Genomic DNA, 16,147 nt, shown 5'->3' on the forward strand with positions numbered 1-16,147 from the left:
AGCATTATGATGCATTTCAATATGTGAATCATTAAAACAATCTGCATATAGTAGCTAGGACCACATGTAAATGAGATGCCATAGGTGCTTTGAGACATTGAGGAATATTACAATATATTGAATATTTAAAATATGGTATCTTTTTCATTGTTGTCCCCTATAAGAGCTAGACCAATAAGAAACTGATACAGAAGGACATTTTCTGTGACATGTGCAAATGGTTGGTGGCAGTTGGTACTGGAAACACCGATACTGAGAAAATTCACCACTGAATTTATTTATCAAACAAAAACATGTTTTATACATTGTAGTATAGCCATTGCTTTCGTACACAGAATCTGTTTCTTTTTAATACAAATGGAAAAGCGCTTTCTGTCCATCCCCGGTAACTGGAGAACAAGAGGTTGACTGTATAGTAACAGGCAAACTTACCTTCAGTGCACAATCCAAAACACCAACTACACACAACCACATTTTAAACAATATGTATTCAAGGTTATTACATCAGTAATTCTAAACTGTTGGACATCTTCAGTGGTGATCAGTAGTAATGACAGAACTACAGTATAGTGGAAATCCTGATATATCTAGGAGGGTAATTTTCACAAACCTATGAGAAATGTAGTTGAATATATTGCTTTAAAGTGAGGTAGCAACTTCCTGATTCACACAGATCACCCAATAAAATAATTTGTTTACATTTGTGTAGAGATGTATGCTACTAGCGATACTGTACATCAACAACAGCAGATTACTGGCTCAGCAGAACATCTAAAGCTCTGTTTATACATGATTCCAACTTGCGTCCTTTGTCCTGCTCTTGTCTACATGTGTCCTCAATCAAAACACATTGTGATCCGATTGTGATCAGATCATCCTGCCCACACATTGTGTCTGAATATCTTGCAAGTGTAGACTGATCTGGACAGAGAAACCATTTAAAATAATTATTCTGCCCTCTAAGTGGCATCATTGACTGAGTACATCAATAGGTTTTACAATAAATATTATTTAGAAAGGATAGCTGTGAAAACATTTGCATAAAAGTAGGAACAGGACATCTGGTCACAATCCAGAAACAGTGGATGGCTAATAGACACATTTCTGGAAATACGGGCACAATCGGAATGTAGACAAGATCAGGAAAAAGGAACCATGTTAGCACCAGGTATAAACTGGGCTTAACACCACACTATACAGTTGTAGTGTGAGGGCTTAATCACAAATTACCCGTGCAAGGCTGAGAGATGGAAGAGGCAGTGCACATTTCAACACATCTAGGGGAGTATATTTTTATCTTTCTGCCAGTAGCATTTTGATGAACTAGGGATATTAACATTGTTCATAACCAGCACCTTTATGTCATTGGTATATAGAGATGAACGACATGTTTTGAAATGTAGCATTCATTTGTGGGAGGGAAAGAAACAGTTGGGAAGAAGCCCCTTTTATTGAAATAAATAGATGAAGATATCAAAACACGAGGCAAATGTACATGATTCAGTTGACAAAATTATTTATGTGGAGAAAGAGAACACATGCAACTCATAAAAAGATCAAATCTCTCAAACACTGTGTCCACTGTCCATTAAATTAACCTTTGAGTACCATGAGGCGCACCTCCAATATGGCCAATAATAAGGCATTGAAAGATTTGCATTCTGATTGAAAGTTTGTTTTGCACTCAGATAAATATGTCCGGGGGCAGTGTACTATGCTAAGTCACCCAACCCTCCTCTCTGCCTAGGCTACATAACTGGTGTGTGCTAAGACAGAGATTGGGTTAAGAGGTTGCCTGTCACCGTTTGTGCTGCCTATTGGGCCTGTTTCTCCTTGGCTGTGTCCAGCTCCTCAGCTAGGTCCCCTCTCTCCTGGTTCCAGTCCTTCAGGCCCTCTGGCAGACTGGTGTCCTCTTCAAAGCTGCCTGTCCCCTCCACAAACTCCTCATAGGTTGACTTCTCCTCAAATGGCCGTGGCCCCAGCAGCTCCAGCATGTCTGCCTTGTCCAGGACCTCCTTCTCCAGGAGACGCTTCCCCACCTGGGGTGAAGAGAGAGGAACGGTGGGGTCCCAGTGACATTCATGACACAGGGTGGCCATGATAAAGAGCCAGACAGCAGCTCTAGGGCCTACTACATTTCTGTTTTATCTTAAAGCTGCCATCCTTAAATGGTGAAACGGTCACGTACGTTTTGAGATATTACAACAAAGAAGTTACTGCAAACCATCAACAGTTTTTTCCTCACCAGACATCATTGCACACACACGATAGAAGAGCACAATATGTACTGCCATCATTTTTTTTTACCATGCTGCACAACACTCCTCAGCTCTGCTACAATAACTACGGTGGTGGGGCGGTCAGTGGTGCCGTTTCCCCATCTTTACACCCAGTAAGAAAACTAAATATAGACGGGTGTGCCCTTGACAATCAAGCAGGACATGACAGAGTAATCTGAAAACCTTAGAACTACGTGATGTTCACTTAGGTCAATGCAATTCTCACCATGTCCACGCACTCTCTCTTGTCCACAATCAGCTCCATGGTCCTCTGATAGGCGCTGTCCACCAGGTCTCTGACCTCCTGGTCTATGAGCTCTGCAGTGGCCTCGCTGTAAGGCTTCTCCATCACCATCTCCCCTTGCCGAGGAAGGTCGAAAGACACCTGGCCTACCTTCTCACTCATCCCAAACTGCACTATCTGGAGACAGGAAGAGATGTGGGGATCAGAAATACAACAGGTACTGTGAGATAATTAAGCCATAAGGCCCGAGGGGGTGTGGTATATGGCTAATATACCATTGCTAAGGGCTGTTCTTATACACAATGCAATGCAGAGGGCCTGGACACTGCCCTTATCCGTGGTATATTGGCCATATAACACAAACCCCCGAAGTGCTTAATTATAAACTGTAAACCAACGTAATTAGAGCAGTAAAAAATAAACGTTGTCATACCTGTAGTATACAGTCTGATATACCACGACTATCAGCCAATCAGCATTCAGGGTCTCAAACCACCCAGTTTATAATAGACAGTAACATTTCCTAAGACAAACTTCTATCAACACTGTTGAATAGTAACCATAGCTTTTTTTAACCATCGATTGTAACTGGGGATTCATTTTAAAAGCTCTGGGGATTCATTCTGAAGGGTCTGAGGCTGAAACGTTAGCTTAGCTATCAATTAAAGTGCAGCGCTTGAACTTTCCTCTGAATGCCATACAGTAGGGTACCTGTGCGTAGGCTGACTGGGTGACCTTCTTCAGGTCGTCCTGGGCTCCAGTGGTGATCTTCCCAAAGAAGACATGTTCAGCCACACGTCCTCCCAGCATCATACACATCCTGTCAAACAGCTGCTCCCGCGTGTACAGGTACTGCTCCTTGGGGAGGTACTGGGCATAGCCCAAACCCTTCCCTCTGGGGATGATGGACACCTAGGGGAAGAGAAAAGGGACACATGGCATTAGAATAATGACAGAAAAGCAATTTTACAAATCCTGCTCCTCTAGATCACACATGCCACATCTTTTAATCTCATTGTAATCAACACGTGTGGTTGAATTGTGTTTTTAAATTATCAAATAAATCACATCAAATCATATCCAAACATTTCCATCAAACTCACTCCGCAAGAGATCCTCAATGCAAAGAGAAAAATATGGAGCTGAACCTGCAGAATGTGATTTTTCAAATGCAGAATGGACATTTGATTGAATTGGGCCATAAAGCACCTCATGACGTAAGCCTTAATGTCCACACAAAGAGACCGCTATGCCTGCAGACTGCTACCCGTCATGGGGACCTAGCTTGCTCTCTTGACTCATAGTTACACAGTAAAATGAGCTCTAACATTCTCCTACTGATTCCAGTTGTTTCTTCATTTCTTTATTTTGGGGATTTGTGTGTATTGTTTGCTATACTTCACTGTTGGAGCAAAAAATAAGCATTTCTCTGCACCGTCGATAACATCTGCAAAATACACTATATCCACAAAAGTATGTGAACATCCCTTCAAATGAGTGGATTTGACTATTTCAGCCACAAGCCGGAATGCCGACTGCAAGCCAGGCCTAATCACCTGACATCAGTGCCCGACCTCACTAATGCTCGTGGCTGAATGGAAGCAAGACACGGCAGCATTGTTCCAACATCTAGTGGAAAGCCTTCACAGAAGAGTGGAGGCTGTTATTGCAGCAAAGGGGGGACCAACTCCATATTAACACCCATGATTTTGAAATGAGATGTTCGACGAGCAGGTGTCCACATACATTACATGACCAAAAGTATGTGTACTCGACCAATAACTGATTTATGCAATTAAGACAAACGTACTCATTTTGGGCCATGTCAATTTTGAAACCTAAATGTGTGTTAAACCCATGCATGAGAATCAAAGTTATTATTTTACAACCCCACTCAAATCCATTCAATATCCCCATTTTCCAACCTGTGATCCAGTTGTGTGACAGACACAGTCATTGACCCCGTCTGCAAGCCAATGTCAGAAACGGTTCAGTATGACCATGTGAACAGTACTGCAGTGGGACTTGGATGATATGTATACTATTTCACACCTGGGATGTATAAGATGCGTTTTGAGACTGGACATTATTGAGAGTTTGTTATTGCCCTAGCACTACATAGCTGATTCAAATAACCAAATCATCAAGCTTTGAATATTTGAATCAGCTGTGTAGTGCACACAGGGGAGGGTGTCAAGACAGAGTTTGGGATACCCTGCTCTATTCACACCAACACACAGTGGAAGGTGCTTCTGAGCTGTCTGTTGTGTGCAGTGTCAAAACTGCACTATGAAAGTCACATGCAAATGTGCTAGTAATGTCCTAGTAAAAAAATATATATATATTTCAATGGTTAGCAACCCCCAACCAAACAGCCAGGTAAACAAAACCAGACCTTTAAAAGAGGGAGTTACTGTACCTTCAGCAGTGGGTCAGCATGTTGCAGGAACCAACCCACTATGGCGTGGCCAGCCTCATGGTACGCTACAGTCTTCTTCTCATTGGGCTGCAGAACCTGGGTCTTCTTCTCAAGACCTAGAGACAGAGAGAGACAGACAGCAGGGTTATATCTTCACCATTCTATTACCATCCACACCTCACCTCGTCCTAAAGATGGGACATTCACAACAGTGTTCATTTTGTCAGCTATTTTAGAATTAGTTGTTTTTTTGTGTTCGTGTCTATGACTAAAACACCTTTAAGTCCCATTTTAGTAATTTCATCCTTCTTATTTTTAGTTATAATCAGTTGACTAAAACTCTGGGACAATTTGTCTAGTTTTAGTCATTTAAGTCACATATTAGTCAGTGTATTTGTTTTACTTTCAAAGATTACACGAAAGAAAGAGATGGTAAAAATTATTGTAACTAGCTTAAACTAGAAACAATTTAAGTAACTAGCTGGCTGCCCATCAGTTCAAAAGATTGACGAGTGACTGAATGACGAGTGACTGAATGACAGCCTGGGAGCTGTGTGGGAGAGCCGGGCAGATCGGCTCAATCGGATCACGCAACTGACGTTAATTCTGCCAATGAGAGGATTGCATTAAATACTTGGCATACATGCTTATGATTGGACTAAACAGATGAAAATAAGCTTCCCATTGGGCACACACTGGTTGAATAAACGTTGTTTCCACTCAATGTGGAATGTTTGACTCAATGTGGAATAGACACCTGTGCACAGCGGGTTTATGTCAAATTGAATGTCCAATAGTCAAGTGGATTTCTCATCGTCACATTTTTGTCAACTAAAATTAAAACGAATGGTAGCTTTTTTTCCCCATGGCGTCTCATCTCGTTATCGTCATTAGTTTTCTCAGGGAAAATAGGTTGTTGAGAAATATTTGTCATAGCTATAGTTGATTTAATGAACACTGATTCACAAAGCTGAGATAACATAATAATACAAGGACATTACAACATTACAACCCACCTCCAATGACCCTGTCGATGGCCTGCTCAAAGTGTTTCCCTTCCACATGTGGGTTGAGATGTCTAGCAGCGATGAGGGCTGCCTCGTTACACACGTTAGCTATGTCGGCTCCTGGTGAAGACAGGAAGACAGAGAGGATGTTTCAAAAACATTCACATGATAATCAACATGGCCATCTCTCACACAGAGCAGCTCAACTTGCCTGTGAAGCCTGGTGTGGCGGCAGCCATCTTCCTGGCCAGTCCGTCTTTGTCCATAGCAGGGTCCAGTTTGATGGGCCGTAAGTGCACTTTGAAGATGGACGCCCTGCCTTTGATGTCAGGTGGGCCTGAAACATGGACATGTATTGGATTTCATGAAAGGCTCATTTAGTCTGCTGATTAGGAAATTGTTATGTATGGGTTATAAATGTGTTATGAAATCCTTAGATTTACATAAAGTCTTTCCGAATGGGTCGTACTTCTCAATATGAATATCAATATGCTGTACGTTGACATTTCACTGAAATTACCACAGCACAGCCTGAACTCCAGTTCAATTGAAAGACTCCATACCTATGTAAATCTGCCTGTCAAATCTGCCAGGCCTCATGAGTGCAGGATCCAAGATGTCTGGTCTGTTGGTGCCAGCCAGGACGACGACGTTAGTGCTGGTGTTGAATCCTAAAAGAAAAACACTAGGGAATTACCCTCACAGTATATTCATTACAGTTCATTAAGTAAACATTAAAGTAAAGCAGAAAACAGCTTTATAACAGATTACATCATAGAGCACCATTGTCACATAATAACAGTTATTATTTCATAAATAGGGGACACCTATGAGATTAACCAGCAATATGATAGAGAGTGTGATAGTTTGCGATCTCATTTCTCATACTCACCATCCATCTCCACTAGCAGCTGGTTGAGAGTGTTCTCCTGCTCGCTCTGGCCACCAAAATTCCCCCCACCCCTCTTGCGACCCACGGCGTCTATCTCATCTATAAACAGAATGCAGGGGGCGTTCTTCCGGGCCATGGCAAACATGTCTCTCACCTACAGGGGGGAAACAGTCATTACTAAGTCTCTAAAACATTTTAATTCACATCCTCACAGTTAAGCAATGCATTTCAAGTAAAATAGATTGAAATGTATCTATGTGGTTAGATAGCTAGTAGATAACGCTATTTTCAGCGATGATCTAAAATGCACATCATGTGATTTGAAACCGGATGTTATGGAGTCAGGTGCAAGTGTTCCCTCTGGTTCTAGTGTGAACTCACCCTGGCAGGCCCAACACCCACAAACATCTCCAGGAACTCAGAGCCGTTGACAGTGATGAAGGGGACGTTGGCCTCTCCTGCTGTGGCCTTGGCCAGCAGGGTCTTGCCTGTGCCTGGAGGTCCAGAGAGCACAGCACCCTGAGAAAACACAGCACAACACAACACATAAGATTTTAAATACCAGTATAATGGAATGTTCATTTCTCATAGGGTGTGAAAAGACAGCAAACTACATCTAAAATTAAAAAGCATTTTCTTCCTACAGTGAAAGGTATTTCATGACTAGTATGACTGCTGGGCTGTTGTCCCATCCCTTAACTTTGGGATCTTGGTCCACAGTAGGGTTGAGCGGTATCCAGATGTTGATATCGTAATACCGTCCTTCTCTCATCCCGGGATTTACGGTATTACCGGTTTAGTACAGAAGTGTGTGCATTTTTTTTTTTAAATACACTAAAAAGCCCATTGGGCATCTATTACCAGAATGCTAACAAAATGTATCACAAGTAATAGCGAATAGCAGAAACGAAAAAAAACGAGGCACTACCAAATGTCATTTTTGGCGAGTTTGGACATTTACAAGCGAATGTGAACGAGTGACATTGTGTAACTGAACAAAGTTGATGCATACTTGTCTGAAGCAAGAACAGTACCGGCTCTGGAGCAGCATGTGTAGAGTGGTGTCTGTGTGGAGTCGCTAGGGCAATGGCCTTCCGCTAGGGCAATGGCCTTCCGCTAGGGCAATGGCCTTCCGCTAGGGCAATGGCCTTCCGCTAGGGCAATGGCCTTCCGCTAGGGCAATGGCCTTCCGCTAGGGCAATGGCCTTCCGCTAGGGCAATGGCCTTCCGCTAGGGCAATGGCCTTCCGAGAAGAGGGGGGAAAAGCAGACAGGCCGAGAACGGAGAGGAGAAAGAAAACGCAAGGAATTCAAACCTACAGATAACTCATCCAAAGGGATTTGACTTCTCAAACACAGCAGAAAGCTAACAATATGGATGCCCAGTCATCCTTATTTACTCAGCTACTTACTTAGATAACTAGCAAGTTAAATTTGGGTGTCGCATTAACGCACAATTCTATGATAAACATTGGAAATATGATGGCCATGCATAGTTTGTGCAAAAAATACCTTGCTTTTTCATAGTAAGCTCATTTACTTGTAGCGTTGCACTTCTGTTGTCATCTTATGAAAATTCAGCTATTTTCTGCACTAATGTATTTCCTATAGTTGCACGTCTCTGATCACTTTATTGAAGCCACAAAACAAACACTTGGCTTCATTATAAAACGCGACCCCTGTCAATACACAGCTGGACTCCCCTGCTCCTGCTTTCACCCGTTGTACTATTTACAAACAAGTACGTGACTGGCTCAACTGTTCAGGGAACTATGGTAAGCTTCAAAATGGAAAATAATGAGACAGGTGAAATGTAGAACACAAATGTGCTTTTTCACTTAACGTATTGCACAAGTTGACTGCAGGTATTTACTTAAAAAGTAGATATACCAATATAAACATTTAATAAAAACATAAAATAGTTTCAACGGTATTGAAAAACCATCCCATGACTATTTCCAAATACACCAGTATACAGTATACTGCCCAAGCCTAGCCCCCAGGTCCAGGTACTAATTTTGTCCCATCCTTCACCTTTGGGATCTTTGCCACCAGGTCCAGGTACTAATGTTGTCCCTAGGGCTGGATGATATGGACAAAATATCATATAATAATACTTTTGAAATTTTAAGACAGTATGATTGTATTTGAAGGGATTTTATGTTTAAAATAATAAAAGTTCTCAATATGCTTTATGAGTAGTTTATGACTCTAGGGTGGCAAATAAGTGATTTTAAATGGGGGCTTTCTCCATTTATACTGTTCAATCCAACTCCAAACAAAAACAACAAAAAAATTAGCATTTTGATCAATTTCTACATTTCCCGCACTTGTATTATCATTTCCGCACTGTGCAACGCAGCATGATACGAGAAAGAAAATATAGGTAGGAACCAAAGTGTTGGTCAGTGTTTCCAGGTGACCTTCATTAGATGTTACATTACCTGTTTTCTAACTTCATGTCGCTAGCTAGCCAACATATTCATGCCTCGCTTATTCCTCTCTGATAAGAAACAGTTGCACAAACATGCTTATCTACTGTAGGCCTTCACCAGCACTGGTATCAGGCAGTATTAGCTAGCTACATTTGCACTGACACATAGTACAAAATATTTTTTAAACTAACCCAAGATAGACCAGAGCAGGTTGTTTCCAATGGGAGCAAATTAATCATAATGGGCAGAATGCAATCCGCTATGCAAACTGGTTTCTGAGCTGGTCATGGGTGCACCTCAGCCACGCTCAAGGTCCTAAACGACATCATAACCACCATCGAAAAGAGACATTACTGTGCAGCCGTCTTCATCAACCTGGCCAAGGCTTTCAACTCTGTCAATCACCACATTCTTATTGGCAGACTCGACAGCTTTGGTTTCTCAAATGATTGCCTCGCCTGGTTTCCCAACTACTTCTCTGAGTTCAGTGTGTCAAATCGGAGGGCCTGTTGTCCGGACCTCTGGCAGTCTCTATGGGGGTGCCACAGGGTTCAATTATTGGGCCAACTCTCTTCTCTGTATACATCAATGATGTTGCTCTTGCTGCTGGTGAAAATCTGATCCACCTCAACGCAGACGACACGATTCTGTATACTTCTGTCCCCTCTTTGGACACTGTGTTAACTAACCCCCAGACAAGCTTCAATGCCATACAACTCTTCTTCCGTGGCCTCCAACTGCTCTTAAACGCAAGTAAAACTAAATGCATGCTATTCAACCGATCAGTGCCCACACCTGCTCGCCCGTCCAACATCACTACTCTGGACGGCTCTGACTTAGAATACGTGGACAACTACAAATACCTAGGTGTCTGGTTAGACTGTAAACTCTCCTTCCAGACTCACATTAAGCATCTCCAATCCAAAACTAAATCTAGAATTGGCTTCCTATATCGCAACAAAGCATCCTTCACTCATGCTGCCAAACATACCCTCGTAAAACTGACCATCCTACCGATCCTCGACTTCGGTGATGTCGTCTATAAAATTGCCTCCAACACTCTACTCAACAAACTGAATGCAGTGCCATCCGTTTTGTCACCAAAGCCCCATACACTACCCACCATTGTGACCTGTACGCTCTCGTTGGTTGTCCCTCGCTTCATACTCGTCGCCAAACCCACTGGCTACAGGTTATCTACAAGTCTCTGCTAGATAAAGCCCCGCCTTATCTCAGCTCACTGGTCACCATAGCAGCACCCACTCGTAGCACGCGCTCCAGCAGATATATCTCACTGGTCACCCCCAAAGCCAATTCCTCCTTTGGTCGTGTCTCCTTCCAGTTCTCCGCTGCCAATGACTGGAACGAACTGCAAAAATCTCTGAAGCTGGAGACTCATATCTCCCTCACTAGCTTTAAGCACCAGCTGTCAGAGCAGCTCACAGATCACTGCACCTGTACATAGCCCATCTGTAAACAGCCCATCTATCTACCTACCTCATCCCCATACTGTATTTATTTATTTATCTTGCTCCTTTGCACCCCAGTATCTCTACTTGCACATCTACCATTCCAGTGTTTAATTTGCTATATTGTAATTACTTCGCCACCATGGCATATTTATTGCCTTAACTCCCTTATCTTACCTCATTTGCACTCACTGTATATAGACTTTTTGTTTTCTTTTGTTCTACTGTATTATTGACTATGTTTTGTTCATTCCATATGTAACTCTGTGTTGTATTGTGTCGAATTGCTATGCTTTATCTTGGCCAGGTCGCAGTTGCAAATGAGAACTTGTTCTCAACTAGCCTACCTGGTTAAATAAAGGTGATTCTTTTTTTAAAGAATAAGCAAGGAGGTGGGCAGCATGAGCTAGTGAGATCCTATTGGCACATTCTACAATTTATTTGCATATTTCCGTTAAGGAACACCTACTCTGCAGTGCGGGTGTGCAATAACTCAATTCGCACTTGCACTCCTCCTAAACAACGTCATTTTTAGAAACTTTGGCAAAGGGTAAAGCCTACAAAACTTAGTCCACTCTGTTACAGATTCTAGTTTTGGAAACAGAAAACTGTATGGTGATCAAATGTTTCATAGAATTTGCAGAATGTCAGTGAATGTCCATCTCACTCCATCTTCTCCCACTGCTGTCCACTGGGCTTTCTCTCATCACCATATTTGGAAGTGAGTGGAAACACCACTTGGATGCTCCACATTTATACATCCGGTGAAAGATCTGGCTCATCGTTCTCTCTGCGTTAGCACATTTAGCAAGCTAGCTAGCCATCCAACTAGGTATTAGCAAATTATTTTAGCAACACCTTGCTAAGAAAACAAACTAGCAGATAGTTTGTGTATCTTACTGTCTGCAAACTACTAAGTGTATAGAACGCTTGTGGTACTCAGCATGTCCCCAACATGGCTGCATCCATCTGACCATGCAGAGTGAACGGCAAGAAAGTGCTTGTGACTCCGTGGTCAAGCAACTGCTCTCTCCTTAAGTGACAGGGGGCATGGTTTAGTGTGTTTAGCGGCATGTAGCAGTTGGAGAGAGAGAGAGAGAAACTCAAGAAGCAAAACAGAGTCAACTATAAAAACTGACAGTACACGTGCCAGAGTAGCGTATCACATTTAACAAACCAAACATTGAAATACCATTATAGAAGGTAAAGTAAATACTGGTATATGGTAACATACGGTATACCGCCCAGCCGAGTTGTCCCATCCCTTACCTTTGGGATCTTAGCCCCCAGGTCCAGATACTGCTGGGGGTTCTTCAGGAAGTTAACAAACTCCAGAATCTCCAGCTTGGCCTCCTCACAGCCGGCCACATCCTTGAACTTGGTGTTGATGTTGTCCTTCATCATTTTTGCTGTTGATTCGCTCATGCTGAAGGGACCACCTCTTCCACCCCCAGCGCCTCCTCCCATTGGTCCCCGCCGCAGGGTGAAAAGCAGGAAACCAATCAACAGCAAGGTTGGAATCATGCTCATCATAAATGACCTGTAAGAGGAAGGAAAATTGTAAAATGATGATGACAGTCAGTTAAAATGTTAGCTTGTACATGAAATTGGACATATAAAACAAAGCTCAGAGTGAGAAATAGTCTAGCCCTATTGAGGCATGAATACGTGTGTGTGTCGGCATGAACTCACCCATCACTCTCGGAGTTGTACATGACAGCTGCCCTATGAGAGGGCTCCAAGCCAAGCTCGTGATGAGCTGCCTCCAAGTTCCTCTCGAAGGTGTCCACACTACCGATGTTAAACCACACATAGCTCTGGGGAAAGACCACCAACACAACAAGTCAATGGATACTCTTTACCACTAGAACCTGAAAGCCTATCAGTACCGGCTAGAGAATGTTGCAGAGTGTCCCCTTTCAGCATTTGCATCAGATGCATATTAACCTGGAAGGTGCGCAAACATAAGCCCCAACGCTTGATAAAGAGTGCATAAACTATTGTAAAGGATTAATTGCATGACAAAATATTTGTGGAAATATATCAATAAAAAAAAATAACAATAGTTATTTGTTTAGATAGAGTCAAGGACATGTTTTGTATAATATAATAAGTCCTAGAAAAAAAACATAGGCCTGTAGCCTATTTTAGTTTCCCTTACAATCAAAACATTAGTGTAATCCACTTAATAAACTTTATTTATAGATTCGATTTGTAATAAGAGTTATAGTAATTATTTACGTTTCAGTTACAGAGAATGGTATCAACCTGCAAGGTCAAATGATTTGCTGCTGACAAATAGGCAAAACACAAACTCATCAATACACTATGTTTTTTCTAAATTAAATCAACATCTTCACCCTGCTAAATTAAATCAACCTCTTCACCCTGCTTATCATTAAGTTAAGCCTCATTTAAATTGCATTGTGAAGTAAGGTGCACAATTATCCCCCATTCATCCATTTGGCATTAATTCAGTGAGGAGAGAGACACACATTAGCCCCTGGCTGGGTACCAACGTCCTACAGAACATTGGTGGGTTGAGAAAAAAGTAATGGGTAAAAAGGCTCCACAAACAAAAGTTTTTAATTTCTCAATTCTGACAAATGAACAGTAAACTACAAACACTTAGAAAAAGTCAGGGAAGGAATAAAAAATAAAATGTCAGCGGCCGTTGGCTATGGGGGTTCAAGTGCTGTATTCACAAAAGACTAACTTCCTCATTTAATCTAGTTTGATCAAGCCTACTGAAAGCCCTTATTCACACCGGCATGGACATGAACCCATCATGAGTCACTGTTCCGAATTCCAGAGAATGGAATTTTCACCTACCGCATCAGCCTCTGCTCCTGGTACTAGAATGACTCGGACATACTGTTTGTTGACAACCTCTAAGCGCTCGACCTGTGTAGAGAACAGACAACCCATAAGGCCTATTCTTGCAGTGCACAGACAGCAACATACAAAAAAAAATAATATAACAAAATAATGGAAAAAAATATTTCTGTGTCTGAGCAGTTACATCACCTTGGCATTTTGATTGTACTAATAAACAACATGTATTTCTATAAACAGTATCTCTATATTCTTCACTGAATTGTTGTACTTTGTCTCACCATTCCTCTGCCAAGGTAGCGTTGGACAAAGTCCTTCCAAGTGATCTCCTTGCCTGTGTCTCTGAATTGATAGTAGAGCGCGGCAGAGGATATCCCAGCTAGTACCACTGCCAGGGCACGGAAGTCTTTCTCATCCCATGGGATGTCACCCTAGAAAGGCAGAGGAAAGGTCAACATGTTGAGGTATCTGCATCCAGTGCCATAGAACGTCACACACACATATATACCTAACTCAATCACTCCAGTACCCCTGCACATTGAGAATGGTACTGACCTGTATATACACTAAGTGTACAAAACATTAGGAACACCTGCTCTTTCCATGACAGACTGAGCAGGTGAATCCAGGTAAAAGCTATGATCCCTTATGGATGTAATTTGTTAAATCCACTTCAGTCAGTGTAGATGAAGGGGATGAGACAGGTTAAATAATTATTTTTAGGCCTTGAGACAACTGAGACACGGATTGTGTATGTGTGCCATTCAGAGGGTGAATGGGCAAGACAAAATAGTGCCTTTGAATGGGGTATGGTAGTAGGTGCCAGACGCACTGGTATGAGTGTGTCAAGAACTGCAATGCTGCCGGGTTTTTCAAATTCAACAGTGTCTCATGTGCATGAAGAATAGTCCACCACCCAAAGAACATCCAGCCAACTTGACATAACTGTGGGAAGCATTGGAGTCAACATGGGTCACCGTCCCTGTGGAACACTTGACACCTTGTAGAGTCCATGCCCCGACAAATTGAGGCTGTTCTGAAGGCAAAAGGGGATGCAACTCAAAATTAGGAAAGTACAGTAATGTTTTGTAAACTCAGTGTACTTGCATTCTCGTGTTTCTTCATCTTATCTCGAATCGCTTGTGTTTTCTTCTATTTTTTATGATCTATATTATTACTGCACTGTTGGGAAAGTTACACCTGTTGTATCCTGTGCAAGTGGCAAATAAACTTTTAACCCACACAAACAATACCACCCGCTTCTTGATTTGACATGTAAATACCTACATGTACATATTACCTCAATTACCTCAACTAACCTGTGGCCCTGCACATTGACTCTGTACCGGTACTCCCTGTATATAGCCTCGCTACTGTTATTTTATTGTTACTCTTTAATTTTTCTTACAACTGCATTGTTGGTTAAGGGCTTGTAAGTAAGCATTTCACTGTAAGGTTGTTGTATTCGGTGCATCTGACAAATACAATTTGATTTCAAATATCCCTCATAGAATAGGGTGTAATACTATATAGACAGACCATTCACATCACACACCTTCTGCATGCGGCTCCACCAATCTTTCCCTCCTCCTCTTTTCCCTCCGCCTCCACTGCCACCTGATTCCTTCCCTTTACCATCTGCCAATCAAAAGTGAATGACAGCATTAGGTCAGTCCACTCCAGGCAGACACTGTTGGTTAGAGCCCAGGAGCATCATCTAGGTTGGCAGATCTAGTCAGCGTAACCTAGGTTAAACCCTTGGATCAATATTCCCCTTGAGGAGATATCACTCATAACAAAATATTTTTCATTCAACTGCATACCACTAACATTTGCCTCTATAGCACTGCAGTTCATGATTTTATGTAACAGACACTTCTAGACATGTCTCTTGGGTCTTACCTTTTGGCGGCTCAGTGGAGTGCAGTAGTCCATGAGATGTAAAGATTCCATCAGATGACAATAACTTACTTTGAGCAAGCCTCTGAGGAGGAAAGCATTAACATCCGGATTATGGGAAAGAGTTTTATAACTGGTTGTGTAGCTAGCTAACTAACAGCTAACTTGGCTAACTAGTTTGTTGACCTAACGTTACTGCACTGCCTAGAAGTAGCTAGGCTAGCTAGCTAACTAATATAGGCACACAGTTCTGACAGCACAATAACAGTTCTAGCCATTGTTTGTGTTGTATAGAACTAGCTAGAATGGCTAATTAGTTTATGCCTAATTTCAGTTGGCTTAACGAACACAAAACAACCTTACCCTGACCGTGGAGCCACGATAGCCGGGCAGCACAAAGAAGTTCCTTGACACCGAATTGCGTACACATGCTCTCACTGCGATCCGTAGAGACAAAGCAGCCGTCGAGAGAAGCCCCAACATTTGAGCCATTCTCCCGCTGGCACTTGCCCTCCACTCTTTGAAAAAATATCAAATGTTCTAGATATTCTGTCTTCTTACAGTTCATCAGTGTGACAGTGTTGGATAACAGCCACAGTCATTACATACAGCAAGAATGTCAGAGCAAGACCACTAAGGACCCCAATAAATTGGCCAAAATTATGCCTG

The 16,147-nt window shown here is 42.1% G+C and overlaps 2 protein-coding genes across 2 annotated transcripts in view; one reads left to right on the forward strand and one right to left on the reverse strand.

Annotated features, from left to right (window-relative positions):
* LOC115144843 (voltage-dependent calcium channel subunit alpha-2/delta-4-like) overlaps positions 1–836 on the forward strand; it is a 91,041-nt gene extending 90,205 nt beyond the window's left edge. Inside the window, exon 37 of the mRNA XM_065003024.1 lies at positions 1–836. This exon is cut by the window's left edge and continues 1,301 nt beyond it. The gene's annotated coding sequence lies outside the window, so the exon portion shown is untranslated.
* A 590-nt stretch (positions 837–1,426) lies between these two features.
* On the reverse strand, positions 1,427–16,106 carry LOC115144813 (AFG3-like protein 1). Its single transcript, XM_029685892.2, has 16 exons — positions 15,842–16,106; positions 15,482–15,563; positions 15,135–15,217; positions 13,861–14,010; positions 13,577–13,648; positions 12,437–12,561; positions 12,014–12,284; positions 7,223–7,360; positions 6,842–6,995; positions 6,513–6,620; positions 6,161–6,286; positions 5,959–6,069; positions 4,943–5,058; positions 3,235–3,435; positions 2,506–2,700; positions 1,427–2,039 (listed from the first exon to the last, which is right to left on the reverse strand). The coding sequence occupies exons 1-16, from the start codon at positions 15,968–15,970 to the stop codon at positions 1,815–1,817; spliced, it is 2,286 nt and encodes a 761-aa protein (XP_029541752.1). The 5' UTR covers positions 15,971–16,106; the 3' UTR covers positions 1,427–1,814.
* Positions 16,107–16,147: the final 41 nt, after the last annotated feature.

This window comes from Oncorhynchus nerka, linkage group LG17 (genome assembly GCF_034236695.1).
Source record: "Oncorhynchus nerka isolate Pitt River linkage group LG17, Oner_Uvic_2.0, whole genome shotgun sequence".
Taxonomy (NCBI): Eukaryota; Metazoa; Chordata; class Actinopteri; order Salmoniformes; family Salmonidae; genus Oncorhynchus; species Oncorhynchus nerka.

Coding starts and splice junctions, on each gene's coding strand:
- LOC115144813 (XM_029685892.2), bottom strand. CDS start 15,970: ATGGCTCAAATGTTGGGGCTTCTCTCGACGGCTGCTTTGTCTCTACGG. Junction 15,564..15,841: donor ATCGTGGCTCCACGGTCAGG/GTAAGGTTGTTT, acceptor TTTCCTCCTCAG/AGGCTTGCTCAAAGTAAGTT. Junction 12,562..13,576: donor CAGGAGCAGAGGCTGATGCG/GTAGGTGAAAAT, acceptor GTCTTTCCCCAG/AGCTATGTGTGGTTTAACAT.